The sequence below is a fragment of the Asterias rubens genome, chromosome 11 (genome assembly GCF_902459465.1).
Source record: "Asterias rubens chromosome 11, eAstRub1.3, whole genome shotgun sequence".
NCBI lineage: Eukaryota > Metazoa > Echinodermata > Asteroidea > Forcipulatida > Asteriidae > Asterias > Asterias rubens.
In genome coordinates, this window is record NC_047072.1 from 4,896,837 (window position 1) to 4,908,939 (window position 12,103).

At 39.5% G+C, this 12,103-nt stretch overlaps 1 protein-coding gene across 1 annotated transcript; it reads left to right on the forward strand.

Annotated features, from left to right (window-relative positions):
• Positions 1–8,241: 8,241 nt before the first annotated feature.
• LOC117296638 (perlucin-like protein) lies at positions 8,242–11,528 on the forward strand. Its single transcript, XM_033779661.1, has 2 exons — positions 8,242–8,674; positions 11,392–11,528. Exons 1-2 carry the CDS (start codon positions 8,242–8,244, stop codon positions 11,526–11,528), a joined length of 570 nt encoding a protein of 189 aa, XP_033635552.1.
• Positions 11,529–12,103: the final 575 nt, after the last annotated feature.

The window sequence follows — 12,103 nt, forward strand, 5'->3', positions numbered from 1 at the left end:
TCTTGCAGATTTTAATGCCAATATGAAGCTACGTGACTTTAATTAGCTTCATAGTTTGTATCGATGGAAAGAGTTGGCTAAGACGTTACCCTGACAACATATCCTGTTTGTCAGTTTCTTGCCTTTGTCGATGGATTGCAGATTTGTCTTACCCGTGGAGCTGGTTATTTTTTGAAGGCTAAATTTGTAAAGACTCTGGTATCTTCTTTTTTTCAATCCAGAAAGAATACAAAACACGTACCGTCTCTGGCTAAACCTGATTGGTCCATAATGCCATTGCGAAAACTAGTGGCATGTGAATGGTTAGACAACAGTTTCTGTTAATGTTTATTCATGATGCATTGTTGGGGTAAGCCAATCAACGTGTGCGCATTTTTTGAAGGCGAAAGCAGAATTTGACGAGCTTGATTGCGAAACAGAAAAGAGAGATTACACGATGCAACAGTTTGGGTCGACTTTGTCTCTCTGATAAGATATCGTTCGTACTTTAAGGATAGCTATATACCGGCAATATTTTCATATTGTCTGTTTATCTCCATCAGAGAGTCTTGTACATCTGTCTTGTATTCTTTTTGACGTCAATCATGAAGACCTTAGTCTTACTGTTCGCAGTTGCCTTTTATTTCGTTGTATCGAGCTGCAATGAAGGTTTGATCTGCCCCTCTGAGTGGGTGATGTTTGGCGAGTCATGCTACAAGTCAGTGAGTGAGAAAATGACTTTTGATAACGCAGTCGTCACCTGTACCGCTCTGAGCAGCCGTGTGGCAGTTCCTACGTCACTCATAGAGCAAAAGCTTATCTGGGACATGGTAAATAAAGTCGAAGGAGGTGATTTCTGGGTTGGCTGCACTGATAGGGAGCAAAAAGGCAAGTGGGTGCAGCCTGGTGAGGGAGGCGAAGAATGTAGTTTCGTCTACTGGAGATCAGGAGAACCCAGCAATTATAAAGGTGAAGATTGTGCCGTGATGGACCCTCACTCCTATGGTCGTTGGATGGATGTTTCGTGTACCTTGCTGGGGTACGTGCTCTGTCAGCGCCCCGCCGTTGCTCCATCCCCAACCATCCCACCAATCAGCCTGCACTGCCTGCAAGCAGACACCAACGGCCGCTTCGCATCCGACTGCCTGACCGGTCATGTCATCGAGGAGTTATCGATCAAGGGCGTGGCCGCGTGTGGCTCAGCGTGCCGGGATGAGCCTCGATGCCGCTCCTTCAATGTACGACTTGGACGCAGCAGCAAAGAGAAGATCTGCCAGCTCAATGACGTCACTCGTGAGGAAGCTGGTATAGAGGAACTTGAGATGGATAATTCTTGTTACTATTTCAACAACTGACATTTAATACGAAAATAACAGACCGAAAGAGAACAAATCGATTGGACTGTAAGTAAACTGATAAAGGGATGCTATATCGAGTAATCTTTCAATCGATGTACTAATTATTTTTTGATCAGATATCGATTTTTGGTAAAAAGTAAAACGTTTGGAGTAAATGCGCCTTCTGCCACAAACTGAACCATGAACAAGGAATCGACGTAAGCTTCATTTCATGACATCACATCGTCTTTAAGCAATTTGTGAAACTCGTGACTTTGTGTGGTTTGCCTTCATAATGAAAAATTAGGATTTGAAACTGTGCATAGAAAATAATAACTAGACAGTTCTCTAAAGAAAAAAACTCTACCTGGCAAGCACATGGTGTTATCGCAAACAAAATTGTATAATCTTTGAATGGTTCCCTAATAGACACATTTATTCTAAGATTCAATGGAACACTTTCTAAAAAAAGGAATTAGAATTTATTGTTCTTCAAGCCTCGGTCTCGTCTACACTGATCTTGACAATAAAATAAATACAAGACGGCGTCACCCTGATTAAAGGTTATTAGTCTAGTTGTACTCATAAGCTTATAAAACTCGGAAATTCCCGTAAATACAACTCGTCATGTAGTTTTGTGATATTCTGTCATATCTTTACTCTCATGTCCTGAAGTCCTGAATATTATTTTTTTTCCGTGTTTTTTCCTTTTCCTTTTATTGTTTTATTGGGGTTTTGGGTTTTTTTGGGTGCATTTTATTTGTTTTTAATATGATTTTCTTGGGGGGGGGGAGTGACCAAGATATTCTCTCGTTAATCATAAACTATTGTAATTATTGTTCATTCATTGTTTAATTAAGCGTGTAAGGTATATACAAAAAAATGCGAATAGTTTATGAGTTGCTTTTCAGAATGATTCGCGAAACGCTCCGTTACGTCATCTTTTAGGTTACATCATAAGTTGTATAGCCGCTTTGTTGCAGCATGTAGGAGTATCAAGGCAAACTCCCACATCACATGACGTAAAAGTGTTGTCATTTGTAGGCACGCCGTCAACGGCAGAGTGTTTCTAGTTTTCCAATACCTTGAGGTTGGAGCCTCGTTTTCTGATCGACAATACTACAACAACAAAATCAAAAGAAGTGTACAAATATCAAGATCACATTCAACAGCAGTCGTTCATGCTGATGTTTTCTGTTTCCAATTTTATTTTATTTAAAGTCACCTGGAAGTGGTATTTTTTCAAAATAAAGCTTTTGTCACTAATATATGTGTTTTGATGGAATGTGAAAGTGGAATGTCAATAAACAGTTAACTAAGGTTTTAAAAAATCAGTTCTTATGTTATTTACAAATTTAAGAGTAGACCCCGACCCGAGAGGGCGCTGTTCATGACGTCAATCGAGGCAGACTTTGCCTGTAATGCGTAGAGTAAACACAATTGCAAAGTACATGTACGGACCAAGTCGTGAGTTTGAACGTTTCAAAAATTTTTTTTTTTTTTTTTCCGGCAATGCCGACCAGGTGTATTGCTGCTGAATGCAGAAAAACACTTTTTGAATTGTACCAACTCACGTCTTGGACGTACATGTACTTTGCACGTGTGTTTACTATACGCATTGCAGGCAAAGTCTGCCTCGATTGACGTCACAAAAGGGGTAGGCGGAGTTAGCCCCCAAACAACTTTATGTATTTTTTAAACATATAAATCGTGCAAACAATTACTAAAAAAATTGTTTTATTGTTCGTAAGCATATACTCTTATGTTTGAAAGAAAAAATATATATTTCCAGGTGACTTTAATCTTCAATGTATGCTTTAATTTTCTTACCTAAGATGATTTTTTTTTTTTAATTGTTAACTTTGTACATATTTATACACATTGCTTTTTTATGGGCTATATGAATACTGCAATTGTGCATTATCTTTTCCTGTAATTGGCGCTCGTCCGCTGTTGGTTTGGTCAACAAATATAATATATAATAACAAACACGTTTACAAGTTGTAATGGAGTACCCGTTAAAAAACTCGCTCAATACTGGTTTAAAAGGGTCAACACATTTAAGCTTCCAGGCAAATTGAAACATGTCTCTATAACAATCATTACATGTCATGACGTTCAAATGATTGATAAAACGGAAAAGATGGTCCCTGTATAAATTATTGATGAAGCTTGGTGCGTGATAAAGAGGGCGCCCTGTAGAGGCTGCATCATGGTGTTTTGTTCTCTGTAAAAATTTTGAAGTTTTTATCCTTTTTCTTGCTTTGGATTTTGATGTTTGTCTTCAGTTGTGGACTATTATTTGTTGTAAGTACTGGTGATCAACTGCATCCTTATCGTTTCTATGAACTGTGCTGTGAAAGTGACTTTTTGTCATCGTTTTGTGCTACAATTTTTAAACTGTTTTCTACACTATTGAATGAGTGATGCCAGACAACTCGTAGTGCTAGAATTTAATTTGTTGATAGTCTGGTACCTTACCTACATGTAAATATGTGCCATTACAAGTTTACTGTGAGTACACTTATGAAAATTGGTGATGCTGTGAAGAAACAATGCCCTCTAAATGAATCCACTTGGCAAACACTGAAAGACTTTAATATTGAAAAGAAGACCCACAGAGGTTGTCGAGCTGGTACGAACAAACAACGTCAAATAATACCATTGATCACCGTAAGAACTGGCTCTTTTTACAACAAAAACAAAACGAATAAATCCAACTTAGTGAAGATTCCTTTTGTTCATCCAAGTTACTCCTCGCACATGGAATGCCGTTTTGCTCTCTGGAATGCTGCGTCCATAAAGAAAAATAACTGCTCCACATCATTGATTGATTTTATCGTCACAAATAGATTGGACATGCTTGCCATAACTGAAACCTTGGTTGAAGGGTGATGATCGTGATAGCCGTGTCTTAGCAGATTTGGCTAACTCACTACTTGATTTTGATGTGCACCATGTACCGCGTGCTAATGGAACAGCAGGCGGTGGTATTTGTATTATCATACGTAAGGGCTTTGAGGTTATAATCAACAAACGCTCAGATTTTACATCCTTTGAGCATATGGACCTTACAGTCAACTCTGCAAGTAAGTCATTGAGATTAGTTGTCATCTATAGACCTCCTCCCTCCAAAAAGAACAATACTACGGCCTCAATGTTTTTGAACGAATTCTCAACACTGATTGAACGCTTGTCTGTGATTGCAACCAGTATACTACTCGCTGGAGATTTCAATATCCACGTTGATGATACCAATGATACAGTTGCAAAGAAGTTTCTAGATATGCTTGTTTCAGCTGATCTTCGTCAACTTGTTACGGGCTCCACACATAGACATGGTCACACACTTGATTTGCTCATTACTCGTCAGGCAGATGATACTGTACATCATATCGAGTTGGATCATAGTTTACCATCAGATCATGCAGCAGTTATGATGACAGTGGAAATCTCCAAGCCAGACTGTACACGACTATCCATTACCTCTCGTAATCTACGGAACATCAACTTGGAAGATTTCCGACATGACATTGAAATGTCACCACTAACTACTGACCCATGCACCAATTTAGATGATTTAGTCGATCAGTATGACAACACCTTGCGTAGTCTGATGGATAAACATGTGCCTGAAACCACTCGCACCATCACACTTCGCCCTCACACACCTTGGTACTCTGACATCCTTCGTTCATCTAAACGTGTAAAACGCCGACACGAACGTAAATGGAAAAAATCTGGACTTGAGATTGATCGTCAAGTGTTTCGGGAGAGCTGTAACACCTACCGCCATATACTACAAAGCGCTAAAACTAACTATCATAGTAATCAGATCGCACAATGTGACTCTCGAAAGCTTTTTCGTATGGTGTCCAACATGACAGGTAGTTCAGCACGGGTTCTTCCGACTGTACCTGAACACGACTTAGTAAATCAGTTTGCCAATTTTTTCACTGGCAAGATCAAAGACATAAGATACAGTCTAGACCATACCACAGCCACACCCATCTCAGTCAACATTGATAAGTCTTGTACGAGCAGGTTTGGTACATTCACTTCAATCTCCATGGATGCTGTGAGAAGAATCATCATGGGTACATCAAACAAGTCCTGTTTGTTGGATCCTCTCCCTACATCCTTGTTGAAGAACTGTATTGATGAAATACTACCTGTTGTTACTAACATCGTCAATCTCTCCCTAATGCAAGGCTACATTCCCCGGTTGATGAAGTCAGCCATAATAACTCCGGTTATTAAGAAAGCCAATCTTGATTCCGAAGGTTTGCACAATTACCGGCCAATTTCTAACATACCCTTCATCACCAAAGTCCTGGAACATGCTGCTTCATCACAGTTAATGTCGTATATTGAGGAAAACAGTCTTCATAGCAAAATCCAGTCAGCATATAGGCATCATCACAGCACTGAGACAGCTATGTTGAAGGTACACAATGATCTACTCCGAGCTGTGGATAACAACAAGGAAATAGTACTTGTGCTACTCGATTTATCTGCTGCCTTCGATACCATCGACCACAAGTTGTTGCTAAAACGTTTTGCAGATAGATATGGTGTATCTGATGTTGCACTCAAGTGGTGTTCCTCATATCTCTCTGAGCGTGGACAATCTGTTGCCATCGGTGAGTCTGTGTCAGAACAGCATCCACTTACCAATGGCATACCACAGGGCTCAGTCATTGGCCCCAAGCAATTCACTTTGTACACTGCTCCAATTGATGATATTTTAGCTGCACATGGCATTGAAGGCATGGTCTACGCAGATGACACGCAGCTTTACACGTTTTTTGATCCATCAACACGAGACACTGCACTTGCTTCTGTGGAAGCATGTATTGCTGATATTAGAGCATGGACAATTGCAAACAAGCTCATGCTGAATGACTCAAAGACGGAGATCGTTCATTTGTCATCCCGCTTCCGCACGACACAACCTTTACGACCGCTGAAAATTGGACTTTCATACATCGAACCCGTGCCACAAGTACGTATTCTTGGTACTATGGCTGACCGTCACCTCACAATGTCACGCCATGTAAATATGGTGTCCCGGAATGCTACATATTCGATTAGAAAGATCGGTCAACTACGCAAGTTTCTGAACCGTGGTACAACTGAGATACTTGTACATGCTTTTATTTCTTCTAAGCTAGACTATTGCAACAGCCTATTACATGGATTGCCTCACTTTGAACTTGCTAAGCTGCAGCGTGTCCAAAACACAGCTGCTAAGCTCGTTGTCCGTGCCAAAAAACACGACCATGTTAAACCCATTCTACACAATCTCCACTGGCTCACAATTCGCAAACGCATACTGTTCAAATCACTCTTGATGGTCTACAAGTCCCTTAACTACATGGCACCTGTTTACATTAGGAATCTCCTCAATCCATATGCCCCTACCCGCTCCTTGAGATCCAGTGCCAAAGGATTACTGACAATTCCACAAGCATCCCGTACATCACTGTCCTCCTATGGGGACAGAGCTTTCTCCATTGCAGCTCCAAAAGAATGGAATAAACTCCCCGATGACATTAAATTTGCAAAATCACTAAACCATTTTAAGAAGGCTCTGAAAACCTATCTTTTTAAATTGTCATTTGTTTAAATAATTTATATTGTGATCATAGTTGTCAAGTGTTTAGTTGTATTGTCACCTTTCGAGATTACCCAAATTGTGTATATTTTTAATCACTCCTGACTGGCTCGGGTTTTTATGTTTTATTTTTAATTGTTAGTTATTTTTAAATTCATTCATAATATTGTTATTGTAGTTTCAAATCGTTTTCTGTTTAAATCTTTTTAATATTTTTTCTTTTCTTGTTACAGCGCTTTGGGGTCGTTAAGGCGTAAAGCGCTTTATAAATGTTACCATTATTATTATTATTATGTTCTCACTATTTAGCATGGAGCACCAGTTAGGTGCCATGCTAATGCTGCCTTTCCATCGTCCGACCATAGCCAATACATAAATTCATGTACCATTGTATTCATTGAAGCGATCCCCGCCCAAACAGATTGGCATAAGCAGGAAAACGTCTGGGAACAAGACTAACAACACCGAGGCATATTCAGGGTACTACAAAAAAAAATACCGCTCTACCTTTTGACATAACCATGACAACGTCTTGGACAATATATTACAAAGATATTTATGAAGCGCCAAAATGCCTTTACAAAGAAACAAAAGCAATTAATAAAGATGAAGACAAACAAGACCGACATTTTATTTTTAGTATCAACAAAAGAGCCTCATCCACACTTCAAATTGGCGTTTACCTTGGCCGATAAATTAATAGAACCAGGTTGTTGTGTGATCTTGTCTTGTATGTGTGTGGGTGTATGCTGTAAATTGCAAATGGGGGCAAACTATTCAAGCCCTTAATTTTTTGGGGCATGCCTTATTGAAGTTTGTTATGCGTGTAAAATTTGAATTTATTATCAAACAGTGAGCAGATCAATGATATCGTTACTGAGTGCGTGCATGTACGGAAAGTAGGCCATCTATTGTTTTCAACTTCCTTGACGCTGTCATTGACGCTGAGTGGTACAGTTAAAGTAAGTGCTCATGTTTATTCATGATTACTTATAAGTGTTATCCAATCAAAGTGTGCGCATTTGAGCAGATGAAATCAGAATCGAGCTTGGTTGTGAAACTGAAATAGGAGATATATGAGAAGTGCACCCTTCGTGCTTATGAAGAGCTGTGGTTTATCTCATGTATCGTGTATAAAACTGCCATTGTTTATTCATCTTTGCTGACTCGTAATATAAAGAAAACTATTCACATCATTCGTCAGTTACAGCCAGAGGATTTCGACTCTACATCATCGAATCATTGATAAAACCAGAGCACACTCATTGCTAGGGACGTTTTCTGTAAGACGTGACAATCGGCCTCAAAATGAATCTTGCGTTCTTTGTATCGTTCACTGCCTTGTTAGGAAGCTGTTTATTTGGATTGGTTGCAACTAAAGATGAGCAATGTTCTACTTTTATGAGTGACGACTCATCATGTCCGGAGTCTTGGCATTACTGGGGAAACTCATGCTACAGGGTCACGGAGAAGACATTTACCTGGGCGGATGCTAAAGACGAGTGTAGAAACCTGGGTGGTGTTCTGGGCGTACCAAGCTCTGATCAAGAAAACGAGTTTACCGTGCAGTTAATTCCACTTGATCAGGCAGTTTGGCTCGATTGCAATGATCAAGACGTGGAGGGGAGATGGAAGTGCAGAGAGGGTAACGTGGAAGTCGCTTACAGAAACTGGTTTTCTGGAGAACCGAATAATCTGGACGGAGATGAAGATTGTGCAGTCCTTACTAACGGTTGGAGAAGTAAGCGCCAATGGCATGATTTGAGTTGCAGCAGCAGAGAAAGAGCTCTTTGCAAAATGGCTGGCAGACCAGTCCTTCACGTGTGACAATTTGACTATTGAAGCTTTGAGACATTCGTTATTTGAAATCTTGGCGCGTTAATGGACAATTCCATTGGCTCAAACGGCATCATGGAGGGATATTATCATACAACCATAATGTTCGATTGAATTGAAAATTTTATTTCATCATAATTATAAATTACAAGTTAGGTTTAAGTAACTACCATCAACTACTATCGCCCGACATATGGAGAACAAGGTGACTGTATCAATAATTATTTAGACGAGCATTGTTTGATATAATTATTCATTCTGAAACAAGTGAACTCTTCCAAATAAAAGTATTTATAGAACTACCGAAGAACTGTCGTAGACCAGACATTATTGTCCGCACATCAAATGTGTTGGATAAAATCAGCTCGTTTTGAAGCAGCCACGAGGACCAAGCATTGGTTTACGTATAATGGTATTTCGTCCTGTCACGGAGTCTTGACATTTTGGCGCCTTTTTTATTTGGAAGGAGGCAAGAGCCTGGTATATCACAATGAACGGTACGTTCCGATGTTCGATCACAAAAGACAAATTTATCCTGACTGAATCCAGAGGGAAACGAATAAGTGAAACATCAGTATCTTCAAGATACCGAGGAGGTACGCTTCAGAAACTGAGATAACGGTCAAGTAAATCCTCCCATGACTTGATGATTTTGAATAGTTTACCAAAGTATGTTACCTTCGACTTTTATCGCAGTATACAGTCGGTATGGTTTGCCTACACGCTGCTCAATGATCCAAATTAAGAGATACATAAGATGGTTTTGACTACGAAACGCTTGTTTGATATCTTAATTCACAATACAGGGCGCCACCAAGAGTTTCAAATTAGAAAAGTGTCGGCCAATCGGTACTGAGACTCTGCATTCTTCCAATGTTGAAAATGACTTATTAACTTGGGGTAACTTTGAGAGTAGATGAACTTGAACATTAGTGTTATTTATTACACAGCTAGCGCAGAAACTCTGCGTTTGTATGTAAGCGGGAAAATGGTGTTCGTAAGCGCAAAATTTACATTATACCACGGGGGCGGGGGTATCTTGGCCGAGCGGATAAGAGCACCGAAATCAAGCTCTGATGATTCTGTTCAGCAGAGTGTGGGTTTAAATCCCGGTCGTGACACTTGTGTCCCTGTGCAAGACACTTAACCATAATTGCTTCTCTCCACCCAGGGGTAAATGGGTACCTGTGAGGGCAGAGATGGTTCTTGAGATATATTTAGCCGAGTAGCGCATTAGTTGCACAAGGCTGTATACTCCCCAAGGAGCTGAGATGATTTAAGGCCCAGTGACCAGGGGTGATAATTTGAAGCGCTTTGAGACACCCTTCGGGAGTGAAAAAGGCGCTTTATAAAAACTCAATATTTTAAACTCAATATTATAACACTCTTGTGTTATTTAAACACAATACGATGTTAATTTTGTCTATCTGTATCTAAATGCGACGACAACATGGTGATTTGATTTGGAGAAAAACTTTACTTGACTAACAGGAGAAATCACCATACAATCGATCCAAAGATGCATCAAGTGAAATGATCTTTATTTGACACTTTATAAGAATTACATACTTGCAACGGATAGCATTATACAAATGCATGTTTGAATCGTTGTACTGTGCAGAAAATAATCTTTGCACTGGTGTGGGAAAAATGAATAAGGAAGTAACTATAATTAGTAAACTGGTGGTGGTAACAACCAAAACCCATGGTTTCTCATCACTCCTGGGGAAACCGTTCTTTCTCTCGGCCGGGATCTTCCCTCTGGAACGCACTCCCCATCAAACTGAGAAAGGAGACTGATCCACAGTGACCTTTCGGTGACGTTAAAGGTGTTTGATGATTCCGTTTTGGTATTATGGTTGAGAGGTTCGTTGTTGTTGTTTTTTTTCTGGCCGAATCAAAGCAGCCGAGACACTTCAGTCGAAGCGTGAACAATTCATGAAAGACATAAGAAAGGTTCTGAAGCAAACAGGTTGGACTCATCAGTTTGGGAACCAAGATGAATATAGGAAGGTTTGTTATCCACGATGGCTTTAATTCTATTTACCCAATTAATATTTTCCCATTGTGTGTTGTAGTGTATTGATGAAGGGGGCATTGTATCAAAGACGCAGTCAATATTTTTCTTTGCAAGAGCCATTTTTCAGAGGGAGTAACCATATTAAAATACCAACAAGTAATATCGCTTGTGGCTGAAGTTGATTGGCCAATAAAGTCTTTACAGACCTTCTGAATGGTTAGTTAGATCAAAGCTGTTGTTCATGTTTATTCATAATTCAATGTTAGTGTTAGCCAATCAAAGTGTGCGCATTTTTTAGGCGAAATCAGAATCGAGCACGGTTGTGAAACATAATTAGGAGATTTAAAAAAAATCATAACTACGCCGCGTTTGGTCGACTGTGTCTCTCTGGGAAGAACTTCATTCGGACCCGGGGGAGCTGTATCGAACTACATATCATATTAACTGTAATATTGTGTTCACGCCAAGTTGTTCATAGTATAAAAACACTATTCACCACAATTGTCTGTAACCGACAGAAGATGGTGATTCCAAACTGTAATGAATCACAACTTGTTTGAAGATTGTTGGCCCAGTTTGTTAATTTCCTTCATGATCCTCAGGAGAATTTATCCCAGCTAGGAATAGATACAAAGCCTGTTTGTTGCAACTGAACAGCAAATTGATTGAAGTTGAGACTTTCCAAGAATTTATCAAATTCAACAAAGAAGAAGTAGCTATCGAAAACATCAACCAGTGAAACACTTCTGGTGTGTAAACCTTAACTACAGTCCATATCCACACATCTGCCATGGTTTAAAGGAACTGCAACCATTGGTTGTAGAAACCACCGTGTACACGTATTGTAGAGAGACTAACACGATGCCAATTAGTGTCAATATGAAGTGTGTGTTCTTCACATTTGTGTGCACTGCATTGCTAGATAGCTGCTGCTTTGGCGTGATAGCCGCTCGAGACCAGCAATGCGATACATTTATTTATGAGAACCCGTCGTTGTCAGACTCGACAATATAGAAATCGTGTAACTGAAAGACGGACACAAAATAACGTTCACTCGACACGAATTAAACTTCAAATATTCTCGTTAAATAAATCTCAGGGGAATTTACAATATTTACAACATAATCAAGGTATAAACTGAAATGATGGCTTCCGGACTTTCGGGTCACCAGTAACTATTGGTTGTATTAGCTCACAACATCAAATAAACTTATAAATAATATGCTTTACAGAATGGTTCTTGTGCTCCTTTTCACATCAAGGTCTAATTATCGCACCACAGTTACAATAAATAAATCAATGTATAATCGTCTC